At 43.4% G+C, this 14,955-nt stretch overlaps 1 protein-coding gene across 1 annotated transcript; it reads left to right on the forward strand.

The window, feature by feature from the left end:
• Positions 1 to 358: 358 nt before the first annotated feature.
• On the forward strand, positions 359 to 6,295 carry urp2 (urotensin II-related peptide). The gene is made up of 5 exons (XM_088608306.1): positions 359 to 653; positions 3,727 to 3,861; positions 4,765 to 4,799; positions 5,107 to 5,266; positions 6,017 to 6,295. The coding sequence occupies exons 1-5, from the start codon at positions 557 to 559 to the stop codon at positions 6,046 to 6,048; spliced, it is 459 nt and encodes a 152-aa protein (XP_088464432.1). The 5' UTR covers positions 359 to 556; the 3' UTR covers positions 6,049 to 6,295.
• Positions 6,296 to 14,955: the final 8,660 nt, after the last annotated feature.

Consider the following 14,955-nt stretch of genomic DNA (forward strand, 5'->3'; position numbering starts at 1 on the left):
GGGTTAGATGGGGACAATAGGGGAGAGGAAGTGGTGGAAGAGTCCAGCATGACCCTTGACCCCCCTCCCACCACCAAACAATGCTAGCACCCTCTCCCAAAGTAGAAAGCTGGCCGCTGACTGAGCTGTCCCTCCTGTGCAAGCAATGATAAGGCGCTCTTAATGTGTTTGCTCAGGGGATGAGAGAGAAAGGCCTCTGACGCAGAAGGGCCCATTGCCTGCAGTCCCTTTCATAATAGTCCCCGGACGCCCAGCACACAGACAAACACCTCTCCAAATGTCACAGCAATGGATTGTAAAGTGTAGTTTGATAGGCGCTCTTTGTGCCTGTGTACCAGTTCCCCCAGAGCCAGAGCATTTAAATAGCAGGCCCTAACCAACCAGCCCTGGCAGAAATCAAGAGACCACGGTAGACACACACAGTTACCTGACAAGCCTTGAAGACAGGCGCTCAACACTTGAGGGACGACTGTGCACTTACAGTACGCAGAATCTGACAACGACGGAGCCATACCAGTCCAAGAAATTAGTATCCAGGAGAAAGGAAACGGACACAATGCAGTGTGGAGTGCTCCTCGGTGCCTTGGTGCTGGTGATGGTGTCTGGAGTGGGCAGTGCCCCTCTTCACACTGATACGTTCCTGACACAGGGAGGTAAGACACACCCATGCTACTCGTACACAGTGTCACTACATGCTGCTCACCCAAGACGAGCTGGTGGGGCTCAGATTCCTCATTTTCTGAAATTATTACCTGGCAAATCCATTATCAAAAATCAGCGGTGTTCATAACTGAGCATGATAATGAATCTTTAAGAATGTTTGATTTTTTTTGTATTTTATAATGAATAGTACAATTGGTTTCCTGGCACATGCATATTTCCAACCAGCACGTTTTGTTAGGACAGCCAGACTGTCACACGGTGATCGTGCCACCATTCACACAGAATGGAATAGTCTCTCCTGATTGGCAACTAGGATAAAGCGGAAGTCATCTGCAATTTATCTTAAGAGTGGAAACATTACAGCCTTCACGTGGGCTCTTTCTGGAGTAGATCCTACGTTAGATAGATCATAATACCTTCTCTCATGGGGAAGGAATAAACTGTGCTGAAGGCTTTGTGCTAGGAAACCACCTTATCTTGTGTGTTATGTGGTTTTCTATAGTTTCATCATGCTTTCACTTCATAAGGTTTTGATTTTTTTAACAATTTGTAATGTACAACATTTTACCCATCTTATTAACAAGAGAAAAAAGGCAGAATAAAACCTGGGTAGGGGTGTAACTGTACCCTGTCAATATCCTTTGGTTTAATTGTGTAATGGTATAGATTTTGCTAGAGACTCCACAAGGTCCCCTTCAAATAAGTGCTATAAGAAAATGAATGGCTGCAGAATTTGCATTGCTTGATTCTACTTTTGAGAAGACATTATTGTGTGATTTTATGGTTCTTACTTTCTAAACAAATTTGTGTGGCCTGGGATAGAAAGGTAAGATGTGCACATCAATTTCAAAGTATGATTCATAACTTCTTTAAGTGATGCCTTTATTCAAAGCAGCTAATATTTGTACAGCTCCAGATTTTATTTAAGAGAGCCAAAGTGAAATGACCATGCTGTACCCCTGGAATTCAACACACAACCTTATACTTCCAAAAGCATAGCATTGACCACTCCTTCACACTGCTGTCTACATGCTCCTAATAGGGAATTGCACACTGCTTATGAAATCTTTCTAACCTTTAACAATAGAAAGTAGTCTTAAAATAACAAAACCTGTCCAACATCATAGATTACTGTAGTTTTCGAAGTCGTGGTTTAACTTTGCTGTTTTAATGAGGATGGGTACTATATACTGTACAGTATGTATGTTTTTAAGAATTTAATAGATGTAGATGCAAGCATTTTAGTATTTACCAAATCACTTTTGACAAAGCCAGATTTAATATTATAATCACGTAAAAAAGCAGATACTCCCCAAGGAAATTCTACTAGAATGTTCAGCACATTATTATTATTGTTTACACAAAAGATCATTAACTTAACATTTCACTACTTCAATCTAACCCAGGAGAGGCCTAATTTAATTTAAAAAATAAAATGATTACTTCATAAATTATGCCAATAATGTGACTCCACAATAACACAGTCAAGTGTATCTTATTGTTTGCCATTCATGGAGTGGAAAGATAACAATTATTATTATTGTTGTTGCTGCTGTTGTTATTGTTGTTGTACACAATATGAAAAACTCCAAAAAAGCAAGGAACAAGATAATCAAAACAGTGAGGCAAGGATGTATAAGAACTTGTAATTTTCCTGGGAAGCTAGCAGTTGTGCTATACAGTGATGCTCTTAACTTTTCTTGTTTTTAGTAAGCTTTTTATATTTTCCTTTACTTTTCTATGGTGAGGCTGTATCCCCAAGGCCCATAATGATACACCACCACAACAAATGTAATTATTCTGCAATATTTTCTTACTGCTTTATCCAATAAGCAGCTCTTATGGGCCAGAGCCCATTCCAGCCAGTAAGAGGCACAAGGCAAGATACACCCTGGAAGAGATGCCAGTCCATTGCAGGGTACATACAGTACATACACAAACACACACACACACCAGGGCCAGTTTTTCCTAGAAGCTGATCAAGATAACAGTATGTCTTTTGACCATGATAGGAAACCCACATGAATACGGGGAGAAATATATAAACAACACAGACAGAGCATCCCAGGAACTGAACCCAGGACCCCAGTGTTGCAAAGCAACAATCCTAACCACAATCCCAATCCAGAATCCCCTGGCCATTAACCACTTCAAGCCAATTAAACACTGTAATCTCAGTCTGCCCTGAGTATGATTTGGCCCCAGCAGTGATACAAACAAAGACTGATTCCAGGCCAGGACTGCCTGCATAGCAACCACACCACATCACTATTCACATGGTAAATAACAACGTAGTCAGGGAGTGGGGTGGTGTTACGAGGCTGTGAAGTTTAATAAGCAGTGTTGTTGGTTTAATCCTGGTCTGCCTAGTGGAGTTGATCCTTATTGTACATGCAAGGGGTTGATGTAGAGAATATTTCACATACATTTTGATGACAATTTGTCGGTCTGATCTGCTTGGTCAGTATCAGAACTATAGACCTTAGGACAGCCTAACAAACTTACAGACATATGACACTAAAGACACCAGATGCTGTCACTTCAGTGATGAGGAAGTGTGAAAGCAGCGCTTCATAATTATCCATTCAGGGTCATGACACCCTCTTTAAATGGAAAGTGATTCAGTCCAGCTGAGTAGCCATGCCAGGGGTTAAAGTGATAAGTACTACCATAGAGCTGTAGGAAGTTTATATACAGTACAGTACATGCAGAAATCATGAGTCAGTATTGTTGAATGATAAGCATGCAGTAAAAAGTATCAAATGATAAAAATAAAATGCTAAATGTTTGCATTCTTATCTTCCTCATGGTTAGTAAGGTTACCTCCTTCAAATTGTTGTTAAGGGCTGTTTTGTATTTTTTTTGTGCTGGAAGTTTCTTACATTAAATACATGATATTGAATATCCTGGTTCTTTGTTCTTTGGCTGATATTTAATAACTGAAGATCAGATAAAGTATTTTTGTAGCACAAGGTCTTGATTCCATAGTTTATCTCTGATCTCTTCAAATTACTCTGGATTAAAAGTCTTTGCTAATTGAGAAATTTGTGTTCTCACATCCAGATGAGAGGAAACCCCATGTCTCCACGGAGAATGGTATAGAGCAGCTGGAGAGGATCCTGAAGATTCTGTCTGCACTGGAGGAGATTCACAGGAATGCTAACATCACACTGGGCACCAGGATCACTGGAACACGGGGTGAGGGAGAGGAGGGAAAAGTGAGAAACGGAGAGGAAGTGTGAAACTGGGAGAGAAGTCACAAAGATATCAAGACAGAAAACTCTTCCAGGTTCCTTGGTGGATCTTGCATTGCTCTATTACAATCATGGCCTCCTAATAATCCCCATCTATGAATTGGCTACATTAATCTGCTCTCCTCCCCACTGATAGCTGATGTGTGGTGAGCGTTCTGGCGCACTATGGCTGCCATCGCATCCTCCAGGTGGATGCTGCACATTGGTGGTGGTGGAGGGGAGTCCCCATTACCTGTAAAGCGCTTTGAGTGGAGTGTCCAGAAAAGCGCTATATAAGTGTAAGCAATTATTATTATTATTATTATTATTATTATTATTATTATTATTATTATTATTATTATTATTAATTATATGGCCGAAGACAAGTTATCTTAGGGCTATCTAATTGTGAAAGTCATCACTAGAATGGAGGTGGACTGGTGATGTGGCTTACATCATGTCCAGTTTACAACTGTTGAGTCCTGGATACAATGGCACCTTCTGTGTGCCGATTGCATGTTCATCCTTTATTCACATGGGTTTTCCCCAGTTATTCCAATGTCCTTCGACCTCCCAAGTTCATGATCTACAGTGTGTTTGATTGGCTATTCTAAACTGTTCCTATATTTATGGCCCCGTAATGGTCCTATCAGTCTTTCTTCGTGTCCTGTGCTGTATGTTGCCATGACACTAGAATGCCTACAGACTGATGGATGGAGTTCTGTGCTCTCTGATTTGTACTGTGAATGGAGAACAGTGACTCATTTCCTTTAGGTGAGTTTGGAGACAAAGTTAGAAGACATAAGAGTGATCAGTGAGTAACTGCATTGTGAATTCTGTGCTAACTAATCATTCTATTTTCTCGCAGCTAATTTCCGCGCCACAGGGAAGAGAAACCGAATGGTAAGTTTCTGTCATGCTTCTTTCTTCTATCTGGTGCACCTCTGTTTCATTACATGCCAATAGTAACCTGCCTCCATTCTCTGCTTTCACCATTTTTACTCAGGTATAATAAAGGTATAAGGTATAATTTCTTAGTTCTGTAGCTAAATCAACAAAAGCCTGAAAATTAACCCAAGAACAAAGAGCTTGATGGGTGCAAACTTAAATACCTTCCACAACCCATGGAGAGTATAAAGATTTCCTGTTACAGCAATAGCTCTGTCTGTTCTCCTTTCTCAAAAGTGTCTGTGTTGTGGATCTCTGACAGGGGGCATCAGAAGAAACTCACAGAGCTGCCACAGCTCCCCCCGTGGATGAGACAGGAACTGCAGCACATCCAAGTGATGACCTCGCTGACTCCCAGACCTTGGCAGGGAGAAGTTTCAAGAAGTCCCTCCCTCAACCACCAAAAAAACCCAATAAACGAGGTAAGTAACACCTTGAGTGAGTTATATTAGTGTTCTATATTCCATCATTACATTCCAAAAATAACAGAGTGCGCATTATGTAGACTGTTTTACATAATTGTTATTTAAACTGTTTTATATGCCTTTTGTTAGAAGCCCATACCAGAGTTACCTTGGATAAAGCCTATAAATTAACCTCATTATTCTAATTTGTATTATTGCTTAACTTCTTGTGTAACTAGATCATAAACAGCTGCCCAGGCTCTCTGCAGTATTCAAGGATCTGTACTGGTTTGAGTGTAGAGATCCATGTTGTGTAGGGTCTATATGTATGTCCTTGAATTACAACTTATTTGTTTTTGTGGTGTAAACAGCTGGTACAATGATGTTATTACGAGTTTGGGTGGAATATCAACCAGAAGATCCTGTCATTCTCCAGAACAAGGGAGTTACACTATTGATCTAGTGCCCCTTGCTGATGTTGCAATAATGAAAAAATAGAACAAAATTGAAGCAGAATGGGAGAGTTGAGGTGACTGCGTCCACTTGTTGTCCTACTGTATATTCCCCATCTCCAGACCTAGGTTTCCACTAACACTCCACTTTTTTGATCTAATAAGTAATATATTTAATGAATTATGCTCTGTGTTGCAAACAAACCAGTGAAGTTCCTAAAATAAAATATTACATGTCTGAAAGGCAGGGAAGAAGTTGAACTTAGTGTTGCTTTGTCTCACTGTACTTCTCTGTCTCCTTTTCCTTTTCCTACAGTCTGCTTCTGGAAATACTGCTCCCAAAACTGACTCCTGACCTTTGACCCAGGACACTCTCTGAAGAGTCCCTAACTCAGCACTTAGCAACGACGGAGAGAGCGCTAACAGCGACCTTTTCAATAGGCCAATAATAACATTACTGACATCTGTCGGCACACTGTATGTCCCAGACCTGTGTACTGCCACTGTACTGTACATCAACCACTACTGCAACCTAGAGATCAAATAAATGTTACAGTACAAAAGCGAATAAACAGATTTTTATTTTTATAAGATTGCCAGGTGTCACTTGCAGAGTTTGTCAAAGCAAACAAACAAAAATTTTGTAGGCTCTGTTACCAAGGCTACAGTGTCTCATGGCCTGAAGTAGGGAATTTATTTGGATCCTGCCCTTTTGAAGAAAGGTCTCTCACTCTCTCTTCTTGTTTGTTTCCCTCTTTCCACTCTTTTCTGTTTCTCTTTTTTTTGGAAACTGACACAAGTTCCCTATCAAAGCGCCATGCTGTCCAGCCCTGTAAAACAGTTTCTTCTGAGCACTAAAGCACTGAACGTGTGTCCAGGCAGTTGTCAGTCCTGACATTACCCCAACAACTCAGTAATTAATAAAACAAAGCCAAAATGCCAGCAATGAGTATGCTCTGGGAAAAACCAATAGAGATGGGTAACTGGCAGCTCCCTGCTCGCCATGTGTCTCAATTAATGCTGCAAGGGGTTGAGACCTAAGTCTGAGCACACTCAAGCTCTCAGACTCTCCTGTCCCCCTGGTGGAGTCTTGGTGATTCATGAGCAATAGAGATGTGTATTACAGCAGCATTCTTCTCTTCCACTTGGAATGGTCACCAGTATAATTTATCTCTCAAAACCTTTTGATTAATAAAAAATGTAGGGTTTTCAAGCCCACATTTTCAGGCAGATCTAGAAGGTGTAAGTGTGAATTTCTTTAAGGAGTTGTGTTGAACAAACTACTGTAGGTTACAATCACTTTGGATCTGTAACATTTCTGTAAAATCTAGGATTTTTTTATCCCACTGTGTATCACAATTCAATTCTATACATACAGTCCCTGGGGCCTATATGTAATAGAGATGTTTAATAACACAAGGCTTCTCAACACTAGCTGTCCACATGTTACTGATTTATCCTGCTCATATAAATTTGCTAAAAAAATCTACAAATCCATGTTTTACATGTAAAATTCACAAACCAAGTTGACAAACTGCCAATTCAGGCAGAGGAGGCTGTGTCCCACTTTCCATCTTTTTGGCCATTAATACTAATATATCAGTCTTCTTTGTTGTTCAAGCAGTGGGATTCCTCTTTTACCTCTCCCTTCCACAGTTTCAGTAATCTTTCCATCTGTGGAACTTTGAAATAATTAATCATTTGAAGAAATGCATCAGAAATCTTCAACTTTGATCACACCTTACACTATTCTCCCTCACATGTAAAGATACATACTGTATATGTTATTTTTCTGTTCTGCTTTTCAGCCTGCAATTAGTCTCCATTAACATTTGCAGCCTACACACTGACACTGCTCTTCACTCAAACTACAGTAAAAGTGTATGCCAACTACAACAAAGAATTTATTTAGAATAGTAATTTATATGCATTTTATACAGTCATCCTAACAAAAATTCAGGACTCATCTTTTGCAAGTGCCTTAGTTCTCCTACTTTTTATTGAGCATCTTTCCATCAACAGTCACACATGTTACGTTATTGTATCAGATGATGAGTTTATCATTAATATATCAGACAGATGTGCCCTTGAATTACATTCCCAAAAGGGCTTTAGATTTTTTAAACTTCATTAGTACTATAACATTGGAAAGTCCTACTGCATTTAAACATGTTGTCCATTGTGTGCTCATGTCTGAATAGTATAATAATATTCAATTTTTCGTTGTGTAACCACACAAGGATTTAAACCACTTTTTAGACTGGAGGACTAATCAACCTAATATTTCTGAACTTCTTTTTGGGATGGTTTTTGCTTGTCTCATCTTTAAAGTGAACAGGAAATTCTCCATAAAAAGGACAGTGTAATCATAGCCGGCCCAGGGACGCCAAATATGTAATGTTGCCATAGCCAAACTAAATGTAATGTAGCTCTCTGAAGGCACCAGTTCTGTAGGGTTTGGGCATTTACTGAGACAATTATTAATTGTAGCAGTAAATCACAAAATTGATTCTTTTGATGGCTTTAGAATCCAACCATGCGAAATAACTCAAACAACGCACACAAACAGGTACTAATACACGAAGATACATTTATTAATACATAGAATATGCATATAAAACTAACAGATCTTATCGAGAGGGTTATCAGAATACAAAAGATATATATTCAGTCAGTTACAAAGTGTTACACACAGCAAGAGGACATACGTTCAGTATATCATTCATTTATACCGTTTCGTAATTGAACTTGGTTATAACTTCTACAGTGCCTTGCGAAAGTATTCGGCCCCCTTGAACTTTTCAACTTTTTGCCACATTTCAGGCTTCAAACATAAAGATATAAATTTTTTATTTTATGTGAAGAATCACCAACAAGTGGGACACAATTGTGAAGTGGAACGAAATCTATTGGATTTTTGAAACTTTTTTAACTAATAAAAAAATGAAAAGTGGGGCGTGCAAAATTATTCGGCCCCTTTACTTTCAGTGCAGCAAACTCACTCCAGAAGTTCAGCGAGGATCTCTGAATGATCCAATGTTGTCCTAAATGACTGATGGTGATAAATAGAATCCACCTGTGTGTAATCAAGTCTCTGTATAAATGCACCTGCTCTGTGATAGTCTCAAGGTTCTGTTGAAAGCGCAGAGAGCATCATGAAGACCAAGGAACACACCAGGCAGGTCCGTAATACTGTTGTGGAGAAGTTTAAAGCCGGATTTGGATACAAAAAGATTTCCCAAGCTTCAAACATCCCAAGGAGCACTGTGCAAGCGATCATCTTGAAATGGAAGGAGTATCAGATCACTGCAAATCTACCAAGACCTGGCCGTCCCTCTAAACTTTCAGCTCAGACAAGGAGAAGACTGATCAGAGATGCAGCCAAGAGGCCCATGATCACTCTGGATGAACTGCAGAGAACTACAGCTGAGGTGGGAGAGTCTGTCCATAGGACAACAATCAGTCTTACACTGCACAAATCTGGCCTTTATGGAAGAGTGGCAAGAAGAAAGCCATTTCTCAAAGATATCCATAAAAAGTCTCGTCTAAAGTTTGCCACAAGCCACCTGGGAGACACCCCAAACATGTGGAAGAAGGTGCTCTGGTCAGATGAAACCAAAATCGAACTTTTTGGCCACAATGCAAAACGATATGTTTGGCGTAAAAGCAACACAGCTCATCACCCTCAACACACCATCCCCACTGTCAAACATGGTGGTGGCAGCATCATGGTTTGGGCCTGCTTTTCTTCAGCAGGGACAGGGAAGATGGTTAAAATTGAGGGGAAGATGGATGCAGCCAAATACAGGACCATTCTGGATGAAAACCTGTTGGAGTCTGCAAAAGACCTGAAACTGGGCGGAGATTTATCTTCCAACAAGACAATGATCCCAAACATACAGCAAAATCTACAAAGGAATGGTTCACAAATAAACGTATCCAGGTGTTTGAATGGCCAAGTCAAAGTCCAGACCTGAATCCAATCGAGAATCTGTGGAAAGAGCTGAAAACTGCTGTTCACAAACGCTCTCCATCCAACCTCACTGAGCTCGAGCTGTTTTGCAAGGAAGAATGGGCAAGAATTTCAGTCTCTCGATGTGCAAAACTGATAGAGACATACCCCAAGCGACTTGCAGCTGTAATCGCAGCAAAAGGTGGCTCTACAAAGTATTAACGCAAGGGGGCCGAATAATTTTGCACGCCCCACTTTTCATTTTTTTATTAGTTAAAAAAGTTTCAAAAATCCAATAGATTTCGTTCCACTTCACAATTGTGTCCCACTTGTTGGTGATTCTTCACATAAAATAAAAAATTTATATCTTTATGTTTGAAGCCTGAAATGTGGCAAAAGGTTGAAAAGTTCAAGGGGGCCGAATACTTTCGCAAGGCACTGTACATCAGATACTCAAAACAAGTACATAACTCTTAGGAATTAAATTGATATCAACTGGTTCGGATAACAATTGAATTCTCGAGCTGTAATGCATTGAAGTTGAATACTCATCCAATCTTTGGGGATTCAGATCTCCTGCGGGCACAAAGAAACAGTTGCAGGCTGTTGCTGTCCAATCCGCGCTCTCTGGCTAGGTGCCAGGCTGTGCTGTGCGGTTTGTGACGGTGCGCTGCAGATGCTCACTGACCGGCTAGTTAGTGTTGGCTTTAACAAGCAAAGTTTGTGCACAGGAGAAAAGATGACTGTGGGTCCCAGCAAGTCAGGAAGAGGACCGGTTCGTTCCTGATGAAGAGCTAGTTCTGAATAGTGATTCAGCTGTCCACAGTTCCGACCTGATCACGAGGCCTGCTAACCTCGGGTGGATCCTCTGGTTACTCTCTGGCAACCTCCGCTCTAGACTCTTAGAACAAAGGAAAGTTCTGGCACTCGGACACACTGGCCGTTCCGAGGTTGTCCGGGCTGAGTCTCAGGATGGTCAGGAGGCGCTCTACGAGAATGTCCTGCCCTTGGGAGCCTTCTGCTCCTGGGCCGTCTTGCCCTGGAATTGTCCTTTGAATTCCCTTTAGAAAAGTCTCAGAATTCCCTCCTGAATCCCTTCTGAATCTCTCAGGCTCTCTGTGTTGCCTGTTTTTACCTGGAGGAACTTCAGCTCATTGATTGGCTGAAAGTTCCATGGGCATCAGAGTCCCACATGGGTTACTCGGCCCTACCAGTCCCTGATTGGTTGATCAAGGTGAGATATGAGTCACTTACTCCTGACACTTAGGAATGCAGTCCAGATGTCCATCTGGCACTCCCTAGACAGATAGGCGCCAATGGATGACCATTGATCATGATAGCCAGGCTTAGCTAAGTGCATCCCCCTTTGGGAGCTGTCCTTTTCAAAGGAACCTTAAATCAGCCTGCATGAATAGTTTCTCTGTGGCTGCACCACAGAGATGAACAGAGAAATGGGGCCTCGTTTGGGAAAGCCCAGAACACTTAATTCTTTCTTATTATTAAGCCTCGCCGCTACATATCCCCCCTTTTTGAAGGTCACGAGGTCCCGAGACATTGTTGCCTTCAAAACAAAACAGAGTTAAGTGATGTCCCTTGCCATTAGAACATTAATCTTAAATGTCCACATTACTCCTCGAGAATTCATACCGGAACCAGCATTGGGAACAAACAGGATGAATAACATCTGGAGTATGTATAAACATGGTAGGAGACATCGTCTCAGTCTAGGCATTACACATCAGGAAGTTCACTGTCAATATCTGATACCTCTGTAGTAGATATCTGGGGAGAAGTCACTTCCTTTCTTTTGACATGCTACCTTTGACTCATTCGTACTACCCAGAGTACATCTTGATGCGAGAGTACAGCATTCAGAGTACGCTGTCAGTCATGATCCAGCTACCCGGCAGTAGTGTTACAATAACAACAGTTCCTGTTCCCAGCCCCCCGATAAACCACAACACCTGTGTTGGGTATCTGCTAGGGTGGTTTGGAGGTTTGTTCCATTAAAGCAAACTCAACTACCTGTACCTCTTCAGGGCTTACTGTTTCTTGGATTTCTATCCAATTCAATAGTGTGGCACCTGAAGGCATCCATGACCTCAAGTTTGGTCTTATATTGTCTGGTTCCAGACCGTACAGTGTTAAGTCACCAAGCTGTACTATGGCCTCCTCCGGAACTTACAGGAAAACTGTTTGATTAGGTAGCTGCATTGCGGTAGCTGTATCATGCCTGTCACAAGTCATGGTGACAGTTAAATGTGGTGTGCTGACCAGCCATTTACTTCCCACCTGCTCTTCATGGGGTTCATTAACCTCCCTCTGCTCGTTAGTAGCTTTACACCCTTCATTGTTGAATCGTTTAGACACAGCCAATGGATAGCTTTGGTAGCCATACCCATCTCAAGATTTGGAACCGAATTCAATCTTGGATTGCCTTCTGGGTGAGCTATGAGCGATGGGGTTAATGTCACATACTCCTCTACTAAGAAGAGTGGAATCAAGTGGGTTGGGATTTGTGCCATGGCTAGACTGGCTACAGTGGCACTAAACTCCCTTAACAGGTCTTGTGTCAACATTCTGGCCTGTTGCACACAAGCATAAACCCACTGTATAACACCAACAATCATGTCCACTGGTTGGGGAATAAGGTTTAACCCTGTTGCATAGGAAGTTGCCTGTAGGGTTTTCCCTAAGCTTTCCAACTTTTGCTGCTGTCGATACAGTCTGTCACTACCCTCTGGCATCTCTGACACCTGCCTTCTTGGGGCAGTCAGGGTGAGAGTGCCAGTAGCACACAAACCTACCAGAAAAAGCAAACGTGCAACAGTGGCGGCAGCAATCAGTCCTCCCAAAAGTCTTTTCGGGTGGCTGACCCCAGTCATCTCCTTCTGAGGGACTGTTGCCTTTCTAAGCTGGCGCAGCGTGTACATGGTGTCTTTCTCAGTATGCCCTGTGGCATCTTGGGCACCAACATCCTGGAAATCTGGGGAGATCTGACGCAGCTGCTGATGCTGCTCCTCCTTTTCCAGGGCATTTGCTTTTTCGATTTGTTCATGCCTGTGCTCTAGGAACCCTGCAGGGGGCGGTGCAGCAGTGGAGCATGCCTGACCCTCGGCTGAGTGGTCATCTGGAGCACCTGAGTGATCTGGGATTGTTATCCCATTCTCACTGTTCAGGTCCACCCTGCACACCTCCTGATTGAGGAATCCCTCTATCGGCATGTTTACAGTCGTTCGCTGGGCGTGGGTGTAGGACACCTGCTCGCTCCCCCCTTCCCTCGCTAGGGGTTCAGGGAGCTGCCCCAGCACTGGGATAGCTAGTTCACTGTCTTTGAACTTACTATCACCCACCAGGCCCATGTCAGTGCGGGCAGGGATTCTGACATCCCTCTTTGCGATGTCCTGCACTGGCAGCCGGGTGGCTTGACCATCCAGCTCCACTCTGGCTGAACCACTGTTGGTCCGACTCAGACTGACAGACTGTCAGCTGGTGGCTGTAAGAAAACCGGCTTGGCTTTCATTCCCTGTCCCTTCTGGGGGACTGGGTGTGTTGGCAACCCTGCCGTTGAGGCAGGAACAATCAGGTCAGTCTCACTCACTACCTGGTAGTTGTGAGAAATAATGTTACCTGACTGCAGGTTCCCTGGGTCAAAGCAGAGGGAATCAGCATCTGGGATCAGGTGTGTCCACAGCGCAGTAGTCTAAGCTTCCAGCTGGACCTCCTGTCTAACCTGTGAATGTTGCACCAGGGGCACCTGGCGGTGGCCCTGCGACAACTGCTCAAGCAGATCCTCACTAACAGAGGACCTCTCAGGGCTAAGGGTGAGGGCTACATCACCAACCTGCTCTCCTGCCATCTGGATCCCTTCCACCACTGCAGGGTGGTGTTCCTGACCCCTCTTGGGTGCCAGGGTGCACAGGGAAAGCTCCTTTTCATCGCCAGGTGGGGAGATCTGCTCCTCTTTAGGGATGTAAAAGGGGTGTGCTTTACCTGGTGGATCAAGCGGCTGCTTGGAGCACCGCTCCTGTGGCAGGGAGGCTGTTGGGACCTCGACCAGGGCACGACTTCCCTGTATATTGGGGGAACAAGAAAATATTTTTATTTCTTGTCCAGAGGGAACAGAAGGAATCTCCGCATGGGCTTCTGTGTTCGGTGGGTACTGTGTGAGCACAGTCTGCCTCTTGGCCCCCCTTTCCTTCTGTACACTTTGCCTTTCTGGCGATCCACCAAAGGTTCCTCTCTGAGTCGCATGCCCTTTTCTTTTTCAACCCGTTTGAGCTTGCCGTGTGACATCAAACACCTTTCAACCTCAGTGTCAATCAGTGTCTCACTGTGTAAGACATCTCCCATGGCAGCCTTGAGGTAAAAGCTTCTTGCTTTTCCTCTGTGTTTTACTGCCTGCTCTGTGACTTCAGGGGTGGAGTCAGCTTGGGAGTGGCTGACCTCATCCAGGCAGGAACCCTTCCACTCAATCAGATAGACTGAGGGAGTTAGAGGGGGCGGGTCTCCGCCTCCTCCAGTGGAGAGTATCAGCTCATTCACGCTTCCGGCAGCCTTGGGGAGCGGTTGTCCCTGTCCTAATAAAGCTTGTTCAAGCCTGGCCGGGCGGGCGGCTACTGAATCCTTTTGTTCAGCTTTATCTAGCCCTTTCCCTCCCCCGGTGTTCTCATGGCACTTGAAACGCTGGGTGCGGTCCTGTGTACCTGCTTTGGAACGGGGCTTAGCCAGCTCAGGAGCCTGTGCTCCTTCGAGCAGGAGGGAATTAACCCTGCTGGCTCTAAAATCGCTGTTAGAGAGAGTGCTTAATAGCGACTCGAATTCAGACCTTTTAGCAACCATCGTTAAACTTAAAGAGTATTACTTTTAAGTACGAAATCACAGTTTTACCACAGAAAACCACAAGATCAAGAGTCTCAGGATGGTCAGGAGGCGTGCTGCGAGAATGTCCTGCCCTTGGGAGCCTTCTGCTCCTGGGCCGTCCTGCCCTGGAATTCTCCTTTGAATTCCCTTTAGAAAAGTCTCAGAATTCCCTCCTGAATCCCTTCTGAATCTCTCAGGCTCTCTGTGTTGCCTGTTTTTACCTGGAGGAACTTCAGCTCATTGATTGGCTGAAAGTTCCATGGGCATCAAAGTCCCACGTGGGTTACTCGGCCCTACCAGTCCCTGATTGGTTGATCAAGGTGAGATATGAGTCACTTACTCCTGACACTTAGGAATGCAGTCCAGATGTCCATCTGGCACTCCCTAGACAGATAGGCGCCAATGGATGACCATTGATCATGATAGCCAGGCTAAGCTAA

This window comes from Lepisosteus platostomus, chromosome 2, assembly GCF_059453375.1.
Source record: "Lepisosteus platostomus isolate fLepPlt1 chromosome 2, fLepPlt1.hap1, whole genome shotgun sequence".
NCBI classification, from domain to species: Eukaryota; Metazoa; Chordata; class Actinopteri; order Semionotiformes; family Lepisosteidae; genus Lepisosteus; species Lepisosteus platostomus.